The 14,168-nt window shown below is 39.9% G+C and overlaps 1 protein-coding gene across 12 annotated transcripts in view; it reads left to right on the forward strand.

Annotated features, from left to right (window-relative positions):
* The window catches only part of TNIK (TRAF2 and NCK interacting kinase), a 398,627-nt gene extending 386,638 nt beyond the window's left edge, over positions 1–11,989 (forward strand). For all 12 annotated transcript variants that reach the window (XM_073578856.1, XM_073578860.1, XM_073578854.1 and 9 more), the window contains 3 exons: positions 1,614–1,773; positions 4,595–4,734; positions 10,069–11,989. In XM_073578856.1, the coding sequence (XP_073434957.1) occupies positions 1,614–1,773; positions 4,595–4,734; positions 10,069–10,152 (384 nt within the window). In that variant the 3' untranslated portion in view covers positions 10,153–11,989. The remainder of the gene's footprint in view (positions 1–1,613; positions 1,774–4,594; positions 4,735–10,068) is intronic.
* Positions 11,990–14,168: the final 2,179 nt, after the last annotated feature.

Here is a 14,168-nt window from a genome sequence, read left to right on the forward strand (position 1 = left end):
ACAGACGCCTCTCATCTTTTTAAGTGGTGGAACTTGCACTATTGCTGACTGACTAAATACTTTTTTTCCCCACTGTATGTTTAAAATTTATTAAAATTTAACTGAGCAACATAACTTTTTGGTTTGTAAGATTTATGCATCTGTTAATAAATCCTGCTCTTGTGTGAAGTTTGAAGGCTGTAACTTATTTGCATCTTATCAAACCTGCTAAATCTGCAGGGGGTTGAATACTACTTGTAGGCACTGTATTAGATACACCATTTTAGCCCCTTATAATAATAATTATAGTCTTTTATACTGTGATTTTTTTTTATCTGCCTATACTATAGCTATCCATGCTGTACTTGGCATTATTGTAGTAGAGGGCATTTCTTACTACTGGTATATATGAAATAGCCACAGGATTGCACCTCGGGAATCCGCCCAGATCTCAGAAACGGGGGTCTGTCGCTCCCTGTTCTGACTGGTGCCCCAGTCACAGGTACAGATGTGGTGGCCACTCATCATGCAAGGCTCTATGGCTCTCTCCATTCACTTCTGTTAATATAGCAGAATTAAGATCCCTTTCCTATGATGTGCTAATGGCCAAGATTTCTGCCTACCCAGACTTTTATGTAACAACCTAATCCCAAAAGAATAGCATTCAAAACAATATATTAATATATGGAAAGCATGATGACAACATATATATTAAAAACAAAAGACCTTTTATTAAAAAATTAAGAACTGATAAAGATATGCGAGGGGCAGGGTATGTCAGACTTATTGGCAAAAAAATAATTAAAATAAAATTAAATAAATTAATTATTTAATTTGTGGTTATTTATGCCAGGAATATGTTGATGAAATGAAAATAAATGAATGATTATGTATCTCCTTCAAGTGATACATTTATATGACATATCCTAATATATATAGTTGTTTAAACATGACAAAATAAAAATGGTGATGAAATAATCAAATGAATTAATTCATAAAAAGCAAAGTGCTCATTCAAAAAGAGACCTCATGATCAATGTGAAAATTAATGTCATAAAAATTAATAGTTATTTAAAGGTGGGAAAATGAAGTACATGATATAAATAATTAAATATTAATCAAATGTAAAAAGCAAAGTGCTCATCCAGAAGGAAACCTCATAATAAAAAAGGGGGCATCATATAGAACAATAAAACAAAATCTCCATAATAAAAAGAACCACAAATACCAACCAGTATGACACACTCCAACGCGCGTTTCACTATCTTTATCAGTTTTAATTTTTTAATAAAAGGTCTTTTGTTTTTAATATATATGTTGTGTCATCATGCTTTCCATATATTAATAAAGTATTATATTTTCATAGATATTGTGTTGAATGCTATTCCTTTGGTATTTTGTATATTTATGTATAGTATTCATTGTTAAATACTTGTGGTCATCTTTGGTGTTTTTTTTTTCTATGTAGGATTTTGTATTACTTGACAACTACCTGTAGACACTGGCACTTTTGCGGCTGTCGCTCCTTTAGGCCATTGGAACTGAGCCATTATAAATTGTCCAGAGTACTTGCATCAAAATAAAAAAAAAACTGCATAAGAAAATACAATGGCATTTGCTTTGCTTATTTGTAGATTCAAGGTAACATCACTCCACATGCCATTGTCATCCTGCCCAAAACAGATGGCATGGAAATGCTTGTGTGCTATGAGGACGAGGGGGTGTATGTGAATACATATGGCCGAATAACTAAAGATGTGGTGCTTCAATGGGGTGAGATGCCAACTTCAGTAGGTGAGTTCTTTATGATGCATAAAAATCCGACCCACGAATAAGATATGAACATGTTGTTTTATGGAAAGGCTCTGTATTACTAACAAGCAGACACTCTGCACAATAAGATGATCTGCCACACCCCGGGATTCCTCTGTCCTAACAGCTATAGTAGCATAGAACACAGGCACCCTGATGTCTGGTGATTAGTGAGGGACGGAGTGGCTAGAACAGCAGTCATTTCACTAAGGGGAAAAATTCACTGATAGTGGACCCTCAAACTCACAATTATATATGCATCAAAATAAATAGTTTAAACTATTTTAATAATTAGAAGTTAAAGGTTCTATTTTATTTATTCTACCGCAGTCAGTGAATTTGCTACATTAAGACTATGTACCCACGTATGCAGAAAAAAAGTGACTCCTTCCCAGGAAAAACGCACATTTTTGCACTTTTTTTATGCATTTTTTACAGGAGCATCCTCCTGCTCATAGAATATAGTTAGAAATGCAGATTTTTCAGCGAAATTAATGAATTTTCTGCCTTCAGGCACGCTGACACGATGTGCAATCCAGCATACAGTATAAACCACAGTTCTGTCTTCCAAAATAAGCAGACTGTTCTCTGTAGTCTAACTTGTTTATTTGTGAAGAGTATAGAACATGCGCGGTAAAACTACAAGGAATACAAATAACATGCATAAGTATTGGGCAGATGATCACAGCTAACACAATCACAGAAGTGTACATTGAGATGCACACATTACATAGGAATATATTAGTTTATGATTACATTTACTGAGAACTGGCAACTAAAGGGTTAATGACATCTCTTGGCTGCTAGACAGTAAATAACACCTCTCTGAATCACTGCATTGCAAGAAAGATTAAGCTTACCAGATATGCTTTTGCCGGGTAGTGACTCAAGTAGAGAAGTTGCAGGAAAAACAGGTTACACAGGAGGACAAAATAACATGTGCATCCTATGAGATCCACAGATGCAAAATGGCCCTTCTTCATCCCAGAATACATTGCTTCCTTCCCACAAAGCACTGCTTTAATCCCATAGTGCATTGCTTCTCTTAAAGTCACAGGCTTTATAATGCTATTGAAGACACTGCTATAAATTCAGCCACCACTAGATGGTGTTATAATTAACCCAGCACATAATAAAACATTCTTTGCCCTATTAAGAGGGAAGAACAATGAGCATGCTGCGTTTTTTTTACAGCGATGCGTTTTTTTCGCGGTAAAAAACGCATCAATGTGCACAAAAAGTGCAGAATTCATTAAAATGAATGGGATGTTTCTTGTAAGCGTTTTTTAAGCGTTTTTGCCGGTAAAAACACGAAAATAAATGCTTACGTGGGTACACAGCCTAAGGGGACAAGATCTGCAGCACAGTGAATGTCTTGTGAGCACCTCTACTGAGCGGCTTCACGCTGACACTGGCTGTCAGCTACTTGTCAGTGATCACTGTGCTGCTTTGCTCCGTGCTGCTTTGCTCCGTGCTGCTTTGCTCCGTGCTGCTTTGCTCCGGGCTGCTTTGCTCCGTGTGCTCCGTGTTGTTTCGCTCCGTGCTGCTTCGCTCCGTGCTGCTTCGCTCCGTGCTGCTTCGCTCCGTGCTGCTTCACTAGTGCTGCTTCGCTCCGTGCAGGTGGCTTATACATGTTGTCCAGTGCTTGTTTCCTGGCCTGTTGTACATCAGCCAATAAAAAATTGTGGGAACAGAATGATTGTTAATGCAATAGTTATGTCCCCATACACCATGCATGTTATTGGCAGCACATCCTCTGTTTACAGTGGACAATGCGCTGCCAATAACAATTTTTTTAATACCAGCATAAATTATCTAATTACCCAATAAATTAGTGTTTTGCTCTTTCAGTGGGTAACCATGTTTACTTGAGCTGATAATCAGCAACCGTGGCTCCTCGTTCACTAATTGTCTCATTTATATGGGCCATTATGATTTCATTGCTTACATTGCTCAGACTCTGCGATAATGTGGAAATAATTCTCTATACACACTGCATCCATCACCAGACCCACAGAGGCTTTTTCAGGGACCTGGAGATTTTTAAAAATATATAATGATATTCCTAAGTATTCATGAGATGTCTCAGACCAAAAGTAATCTAGATGCTACTGTCCTTCAGCAGTGCAAAAGTCAGAGGTCACCACTTTCTTGAACTTGTATAAATAATATGTTTGACTTCTGTTCCCTATTGGACAAACCCTTCGTAATTGTGCATTATAGAATAAATTGTGCATTATAGAATAATCACTTTAACAAGCTCTGGACCAGCGCCGTTTCTCCTAAGCTTTGTGTCCCCCTGACCGCTTGCTGATGTAAATAATTGACCACTGCAGCTAATCTGCAGCCGCTGATCTACTTCAGCCTTTGCTATTTAATCAGAACAAAAGAACAGTGTTTTTTCCACTCTGATACAATAGTAAAGGCTGCAGACGATCATTGAGCATGTGACATTGGCTGTATAGCGCCAAGGGACAGTGCTGGTGTGGGAGCTCGGTAACTAGTTTATTTCATGGTGCTCCCTGGGACCATTGAGATGGGTTTGTCCAGTAATGGAGACCTCGTGAAAGACATGAACATGAAACGTCATACTGGTTTGGTATTGCAATATAGACCCTATACATATTAGACTGATGGTTCACCAATCTCACCCGCTTTTATCTAATGTGTGTGGAGCCTTTATATCAGCAGCCTTAATGAGTATACAGCAGGACTGCTATTTTTTGAGTTGTCAGCTCCGTTAGGATTGTATTTCTAAATCCCACAATTTTTCTGACTTGATGTTATTTTTTTTTATTCACAGCCTATATCCATTCCAATCAGATAATGGGCTGGGGAGAGAAAGCTATTGAAATTCGTTCTGTGGAAACCGGGCATCTAGACGGGGTATTCATGCACAAGAGAGCGCAGAGGTTAAAATTTCTGTGTGAAAGGAATGATAAGGTATTACACGCTGACCCTTCTGTAACTTGCAGGACATGTTTTGGAGTAATGAAACTGCAAGAATGGGTCCTTGTACATGGGCAGAAACGTGCTATGGATGGAGGTATAGGAAGTTCATCGGTGCTGGTCCAATAATGTCACCCAGGGGCGACACTGACAGCTTAGGGCTCCTGTGCAAGAATGTGATTGGGCCCCCCTCATTTTATGGCAACAAAGCTGCAGATAGCTATATATATTATATTACTGTCCCTTATTACACAGTGCCCTCTCTTGTTATGTACAGCTCCGTACTTTTTATATCAGATTATATAAAGCCCCTTCTTTATTACATACCGTCCTGTCTTGTTAGATATACTGTAAACTGCAATGATGGCTGATGGAGCATGGGAAAGCTTCTTTTCTGCTGGAGGAGCTGATAGACTGGTCTTATGGTCAGATGCTGCCCCATCAGCAATCATTGTATATCTCACAACAGAGGACTATGTGATGGTGCTATGAATTACAAGAATACACTATGTAAGGGACGTCACTGTACAAAACAGCAGACAAAGCTATACAATAAGGGACGGCACCATATATAACTAGAGAGAATGGTACATAATAAAGGATGGTGTTATACATAATAAAACAGGAAACTAACTAAGGACTGCACTATACATAATAAGTGAGTACACTATATACTAAAGGACAGTGCTATGCATAATAAGGCAATAATCCTGTATCTGTGTGCAGTGTCTGTGTGCTGCCCGCTTTTACAGATGCATTGTGCATGTCTTATTCTGATCCTCAAAATCTGATCAGAACATTCTCTGACCCTCTTGGATCTCATTCCACAGATGTGTGAATGGATCTATAAAACTCTACAAGTTTGTGCGCCGTCCACTACAAAAAATCTGGAAGCACATGGACATTTCACACACGTGAGAATGTTGCCTATGGGATTTTACAGATAATATTACTCCACGTCGAGTGCAGATTCAGAATAATATCTACATTAATTTTGATACAGGAAAGATATATATCTTTGTACCGTGTTAGCCAGTAGATAGAAAAATATTCAGAATTGAGAGTTCTCAGATTCTTCAGATGTTGTATTAGTCAAGTCTGATGAAGAGACCGGAGTAGTCTCGAAAGCTTGCAATGTGTTACCATCTTTTCAGTTAGCCATTAAAAGGTATCAACTACTGAGGACTTTCAATTCTGAATATTTTTCTATCTACATCTAGGCGCTTACCGCTGACGCCTCGTTAGAGTAGTTTTCTGTTGTTTCTTCTCCATCTGGTCAGACCTTCATGTCGACATCTTCCAGTCTCTACTTGTATTATCACGATGACTGTCACAGCCCTAAAAATAACAAGGTCACACATATTGTATACATACATGTGTCTCCGCCGGACTGCGCCCCTGAATACAGATATGTACCCACTATTTAATATACCATTAGCCACGCACTAATCAAAATGTGAAGTGATAAGCAGTGCTGTGCCCCCCATTAACTATATTCTCTGAAGCCCAATAATATAAACTGTTCAGTCTCTGACTCTCCCCAATTACCTATAAGGCTATGTGCACTTGGAAAATATGCAAGGTCCTACAGTACAAGCAAAGTGAATGTGATCCCTGAAGTCTCATGCACACGCTGCCTATTTTTTCCCTGTGTATTTGCAGCAGATTGAAATCTGCATAATGTCAACTCTTGCAGCGTATTTCACCCATATTAATGAGTGGGGGAAAATCTGCAACAAAAGAATATAAAATATGCGGGAAAAAAAAGAATTTTATGCAACCTTCTTCCTGCCAACACATTAGGATATGCAGCAGAATTTTCTCCTGCGAATCCTGAACGTAGCCTTAAGGGCCTGTTACACAGCAATATCGCTAAAGCGTCACCGACTTTGTGACGCAGCAGCGATATCGCTACATGTGACACTCACCTCCGACACGGCTCCCCGCTGGCTATCGCTGATCGTGCAAGATCTGCCTGGTCCATTTCTCGTCGTCGGTTTCCTGCTGGCGCCGAAGAGCGAGCCATGGACGCAGGCGGAAGACGGTCCTCATCGCTGCGCCTGACAGGTGAGTAACGACCGCCGAGCATCACTGCGTCGCTGGTGAGATCTGCCTGTTTGGCAGCTCACTAGCGACCATTTAGCAATGCACCAGCGATCCTGACCGGGTCATATCGTGGTCGGGATCGCTGATGCATCGCTATGTGTAACGGGGCCTTAAGTCCCTGTCCTGTGCCCCCTCCCCCATTCATTATAAGTTTTTGATGGCATCATAATGAATTTGAGGATGAGATAATACATTATCAGGTGCTTAACATCCGCCCCCACCTTCCATTTCATCACAAGACCCAGTGTCTTCTCCCACCTTTCAGTTCTTTGTAAAGTGTCCTATGCACCTTACCCCCTCCTCTCCCACTCCACAATAAAGTCCCTGATCATGTCATAATGAATTGTGAGATGGGGGAGGATGCTATCAGAGACCTCTCCACCACCTAATTCATTTTACATGCGTATCTAACTTACAAGGGTTACGATATTGCCTGCGGCACGTGCCCTTGTCCACTGGTGGGTTACATTATTATCTGTGGCACGTGCCCTTGTCCACTGGTGGGTTACATTATTATCTGTGGCACGTGCCCTTGTCCACTGGTGGGTTACATTATTATCTGTGGCACGTGCCCTTGTCCACTGGTGGGTTACATTATTATCTGTGGCACGTGCCCTTGTCCTCTGGTGGGTTACATTATTATCTGTGGCACGTGCCCTTGTGCACTGGTGGGTTACATTATTATCTGTGGCACGTGCCCTTGTGCACTGGTGGGTTACATTATTATCTGTGGCACGTGCCCTTGTGCACTGGTGGGTTACATTATTATCTGTGGCACGTGCCCTTGTCCACTGGTGGGTTACATTATTATCTGTGGCACGTGCCCTTGTCCACTGGTGGGTTACATTATTATCTGTGGCACATGCCCTTGTGCACTGGTGGGTTACATTATTATCTGTGGCACATGCCCTTGTGCACTGGTGGGTTACATTATTATCTGTGGCACGTGCCCTTGTGCACTGGTGGGTTACATTATTATCTGTGGCACATGCCCTTGTGCACTGGTGGGTTATATTATCTGTGGCACGTGCCCTTGTCCACTGGTGGGTTACATTATTATCTGTGGCACGTGCCCTTGTCCACTGGTGGGTTACATTATTATCTGTGGCACGTGCCCTTGTGCACTGGTGGGTTACATTATTATCTGTGGCACGTGCCCTTGTCCACTGGTGGGTTACATTATTATCTGTGGCACGTGCCCTTGTCCACTGGTGGGTAACATTATTATCTGTGGCACGTGCCCTTGTCCACTGGTGGGTTACATTATTATCTGTGGCACGTGCCCTTGTGCACTGGTGGGTTACATTATTATCTGTGGCACGTGCCCTTGTGCACTGGTGGGTTACATTATTATCTGTGGCACGTGCCCTTGTGCACTGGTGGGTTACATTATTATCTGTGGCACGTGCCCTTGTCCACTGGTGGGTTACATTATTATCTGTGGCACGTGCCCTTGTGCACTGGTCAATATACTGCTGATTGATGATATTTAGTTGAGCTCAGAGATTATTATGCAAATTATCGCTGATCCTTTACTTTCTGATTTTGTTTTCACTGGAAATTGATTGTTTGCATGGTCATCCAGCCATGTAAGTGACTCTCTAGGCTCTGATCGTGTCTTGTTTTAAGCTTATATCTAATGTAGTCAGTGTTATATGATAATTTCAGAGGAATACAGACATTTAAGAGAAAGATAGCAAATGTTTCCTATAGGCAGGAAAAACAAAGAAGATTATCCCTTCTTCATAAATGAATCTCATCAGAACATGTTTGTAAATGCAGGGAGTTTTGCAATTTTCTGCTTATTAAAATTAGTAGCCATTGATGTGATATACTAACGCTTTTCTTTTGTTTTCAGTTTGTTACCTAAGAGACCGACCAACGCTGCTAAACAGCAGAACGTGCAGTTCTTAGAAGCTCTTTTCCATTAAGCTGTTAAGCACTGTTTTGAAGCTGGCCATGATCATTGGGGCGCTGTGTTACCTAAAATTCCCAGCACAGTTGTTACAAGCGGGACAGCAGTGGTGGTCGGTCTCCAAGGCAACAAGCTGTAAGCAAGAAAAAAAAGTTTCATGTCAAGAAAAGCTGCAAATTTTAACAAATTAAATAGCAAAAGTGCTTGTATTTACAAACCCCCTATCTGACAATATCTATCACTCAAAATCGAAATTACCTTTTAAAAGATTGTCAGCGAGATATGTCTCAAGGCATTGTTTCATTAAAATAGCCATTAACCCTGAGCATCACTCAATCATCCGTCCCCATCTCATGCCTGATCATTGTCCTGGACCATCTTATTCTCAATATGACCACGCATATTGTATGAAAGTCTTTAAACCTGATGATTTCGGCAATGACTGATTCCAGATGGGACTGCTCTCTTCACAATAACTTACGATTAGTTCAACCTTACATAACACTGTCATAAACCAACCACGATGGTCACGTACCTACTGAAGATTAGTCATTGTAGGCTGATTGTAGTTCTGAGTGTCGGCAGATCGAGCATTGTGTGCAGTTCTTTGCTGCTTATTTATTGATTGATTCTAGCTTTTTTTTGTTCTAGAAATTTAATGTATAAGCTGCATGTGCAGAAGTCAACCTTTGCTCCATTTTCTTAGTGTTCATTGAGCTACAGTATATATTCGGCATGAGGCTGCTGTTTAGTGTCAGCAATATCAAATGGACGCCTGGCACAAAACATCGATCATGTGTGATCACTCATGGTAGCGGCCAGATGTAAGCAGTGTACGGTGCCAGAAGGCCACAGCGTCATACATTGTGTAGTGGCCATTTTCATGTTCTATGAGGCTGCAGATCAGTTCTGATACTTTTAAATAGAAATTGATCTGCAGCATAATGCAGCAGCCACTACAGAATGTATAGAGTTGTGGTGTTCAGGCTGCCTACACTGTTTTCTATTCTTGTGAAGGACTTTGCATGCGAGCCTCATCCAGAAAGAAGTGTATGGAGGCTGAAGGCCACAGTGTCATACATTGTGTTGTGGCCATTTTCATGTTCTATGAAGCTGCAGATCAGTTATACTTTTAAATAGAAACTGATCTGCAGCACAAGGCAGCAGCCACTACAGAATGTATAGAGTTGTGGTGTTCAGGCTGTCTACACTGTTGTCAATTCTTGTGAATGACTTTGCATGCGAGCCTCATCCAGAAGTGTTGAATCTTATTGTATTGATATTAATCATCCTGTTTTTTTCCCCAGGTCTTCTTTGCATCCGTACGATCAGGAGGCAGTAGTCAAGTCTTTTTTATGACTTTGAACAGAAACTCCATGATGAACTGGTAACGGCATTCCAAGGAACTCTATTCAAGGCATTCTTTCTAAACTAGGTTTGGTTTTGTAGACGTGCATAGCCTCGTGGAACTGTCCGCTGCCATTTAAACCAGTCAAGCATTCTTGTCTTCAGTTCTACAGTGTGCACAAGACTTGGTAGCAGGTTGTGAAAGTTTTCAGCAGCCTTGCCCTACAGCCGGAACGGAGACTTTGCACTTGAACACTGGGAAAACTGTGGCTCGGAGGTCCACAGATTAAGCTGTGTTATAGTGGCTTGTTCATTTTACCTTTTCATTGTGTCTTATTTTGTAAGAATGGCAAAAAAAAAAAAGTATTGAGATTTGACCCAGTTTGTTGATTTCCGTCTGCCTGCTCTAGCGTTCTATATAAATATGTTGTAAAATTACTGAGTAAAATGAGACAGCACAATAATGTACCTTTTTTCTGTTTTGCTGAAAGCTAAAAGCTGTATAGCTGGGTAATTAAAAGAAAAAACCTTTTTGCCTTCATCAGCCTGAATGTTGCTTTTTGACAGCAACAGCCTAAATCATTTTTATCGGAAAGCCAAGTTTCCTCTTCTTTTTGGAAACGTAATTTATATGGCTAAACTAGCCGTAGTCTAAAGAAATCTAATGCCATTATTCAATCTGTCCATCTGGTCTATCGATGCATACATATTGGTGTGTGTTGCTACAGTAGTGGGCAGCAGGTACTGTATGACCGGCACGGAGGGGGTCACCTGTGGGGTTTTTTCTTTTTGTATATTATGCAGCAGGTCAGGGTGAATAATATGGGAGTGTAAATGAAGGCACCTTTTAATTTTCATTCACACTGATGCAGCTATTTCAGATCGATGGCTATTAGGCAATAATAGGACTTTTGCCAATATCGTCACAGCGACACTTTCTAGTATTAATAAATTATGGCGTCAGGAGCTTCTGTGAGGCCGTGGCCAATTTCTTTGAAAAATTGGTCAAAAATGCCTCTTTTAATAACCAAAGGATGGCAGGTCTTAAGTACCTGCCCCAATCGGTTACAGGCGTTAAACTTTTACAGGCCAACGTTGTAAAGACAGACAGATTTAGTTTCCAGAAATTACCCAATGTGCAGTAAAAGAACACATCTGTGCAAAAAAAAAAAAAAAAAATATATAAAAAAAATATTTACAAAGTGTGTACGTAGTTCCGGTGATTCAGTCATTCAACACAAAATGCTCTAATAATTTAATGATGAGAAATGTGTAACAGAAGATTATTTTTATTAGCTACAAGCATGGCTGGCTGTGGTAATAGGGTGTTACATCCAGAAAATTCTGTTGCGCTTCTTTTTTAATAGAGTTCTGGGTTTTATTTTCGTTTTGTTTTTCTTTTTATCTACCTCGGGTTTTTTCTTTCTTTTTGGATGTCTTTTCTTCACCTGTTTGTTGCAGCATTCTTACTCCTTTTGAGTACCTGCAGAGATGTGTTGGTAACTGCCAGTGAAATCCTGTTAGTCTCTTTCCTTAAAAAAGCCTAAATACACTGAATTTTAGACCTTGAGTCTGCGGACTGCTGAGAAAATTGTTTGCACTTTTTGCTTTGACACTGATGTACTGGATAAAGCTTATGTAGTGGTTACAGGTCAGGAGGAGGAGAAGAGTGTGGCACCCTGTGTCATCTACAATTAGGTTGTTTTCATTTAGTGGCTGTGATTGTACTTTCGCCGGGTGCTTTTAACATTCTGTTGCTAACTGATAACCTTTTACCAGTAAAATAATAAAAAGAAAAATACACTGTTTCAATCTATTCTTTTTTTTATTGTGGGTTTTTTTGGGGATACAGTAATAAAATAAAGGGAATTAATGTGTTAAGTCTAATTGTCTTCATTTAATATTTTATTTGGTACAAAATTGGCTAGCAAGTAAAAGTCAAAATATTTCTGAATGTAAAATATTTTCATCATAAAGCAAGGTTCTCGGGTCTCGTTCACACGTCTGATTTTCTTCTGCGAGTGTCATGCCTGGTTTTCACGGAGGACACTCGTACCTATGATATTCTATGGGGCTGTGAACGTGTCAGAATATTTCTTCCAACTGAGTGGTCCATGGAAAATATCAGAGACATATAAAATTTGGAACAAAATCGGCAATTCAAGGCAATGGCAGCATGCTCTATTCGACACCGAGAATTGGAGAACACTCGCCCATTCTAGTCTATGGGTCTGTGAAAAATCTGCTCTCACTAACATCTGGGTGCAGTCTGATTTTCACAGACTGTCAGAATGGAGAAGGAGAACATTTTTTTCTTTTTAATTTCTTCTTGTACGAGAAGAAAGGATGTCACTCGGACCACACTCTGATCAGAATAATCTGTTTTTCTCGGACTTGTGAATGAGACCTCAGACTGAATAAGTAGATGGACCAACACTTCTCTCTTCTGTTCCAGAACTGCAGATCATCACGTGTACTCAGGCAGCATTATGAAAAGTCAAATATACAGTTGTGGCCAAAAGTATTGATACACCTGCAATTCTGTCAGATAATACTCAGTTTCTTCCTGAAAATGATTGCAAACACAAATTCTTGATGCAAAGGCATCAAGTATTAGGCTGAGGGTTCCAATACTTTTGTCTGGCCCATTTTTGGAGTTTTGTGTGAAATGATCAATGTTTTGCTTTTTGCTTCATTCTCTTTTGTGTTTTTTTCATTTAAGACAAATTAAATGAAGATAATACCAAAGAATTTGTGTTTGCAATCATTTTCAGGAAGAAACTGAGTATTATCTGACAAAATTGCAGGGGTGTCAATACTTTTGGCTACAACTGTAGGAGGATGAGTATGAAAGGTAAGCTACCGTAGATTGGCTTCAGTTTAGCTTTAAATCATGCCCATTATTTTAGGACATTCACAGACTAGCAAAATATCAGTACCACTGTGTTCAATAGTGGAAAAGAACAAGAACCTATGATCTATGATAATGTTTTTCACATTTGTCTGTAACTTAGCAGGGAAGGGTATGGGAATATTTTCAGACAATCATACTTTCATAGGATCTGATTTTCTTGACGTTTTCCTTAGTCTCTGTGTAACTCTACGCTTTTCTTCATCTTTTCTCTGTATTAGTATCCCAGTGGTCCTGATGGTCAAGTAGAATAGTAGACCCCATTTATTATTTTATTATTTCTTTTTTGAGCACCATTGATTCCATGGTGCTGTACATGAGAAAGGGTTACATACAAAAAATACATATATAATACGGCAAACAAACTAGCAATGACAGACGGGTACAGAAAGGAGAGGGCCCTGCCCTTGTGGGCTTACAGTCTACTTGATAATGAGGAAGGAGACGGTAGGTTAGGGAGTTTGCAGCAGTTCCGATGATGGCAATGTGCATTGCAGGCTGTAAGCTTTCTTGAAGAAATGGAAGTTCCGTCTGAAAGTTTCAAATGTGTTGGATCATTTGACATGTTGGAACACTGAATTCCAGAAGATAGGGGGGATACTTGGGAGAAGTTTTGGAGCTGATTGGGTGAGACACTAAAAAGTGTGGAGGAGAGAAGGAGGTCTTGAGAGAAGTCTGTTTATAGCCAGAACAACAACAGGATACTGGCACGAGAACCCTAACATATGTCTAAAGGGCAAATTTCTCCCCTGATGATCCTGATAGGTTTGGGAGGCGTGTAAGGCAATATCCTTATTGGGCCAGATGTGAGCTGCCCTTATTAGGGCGGAAGCTTTTTGGGATGACCAGGGCCAGCATAGTATTGTTCCAAGCCTTGCTGAATGTACACTGGTTTTTGAAGGATTGACGGTACGTATAATAATTTACAAATTGCCGAATGTCAAACAGACCCTAACTAAAGATTCTGAGATTAATAAAATATAACTTTTAATGATTAAATTATAATAATAATCATAAGAATGTGCTCTTTAAAAATACAGAGTCTGCATTAGTCATTAGTGTCCTGTCCTGATGTATTATTATACAAAATGGACACAGTTTAATGTTAGCTGCTGAGGGCTATTACTTCAAGAATAAGTATTAACCAAT

This window comes from Dendrobates tinctorius, unplaced genomic scaffold (assembly GCF_039654945.1).
Source record: "Dendrobates tinctorius isolate UK_male_01 unplaced genomic scaffold, ASM3965494v1 ptg000060l, whole genome shotgun sequence".
NCBI classification, from domain to species: Eukaryota; Metazoa; Chordata; class Amphibia; order Anura; family Dendrobatidae; genus Dendrobates; species Dendrobates tinctorius.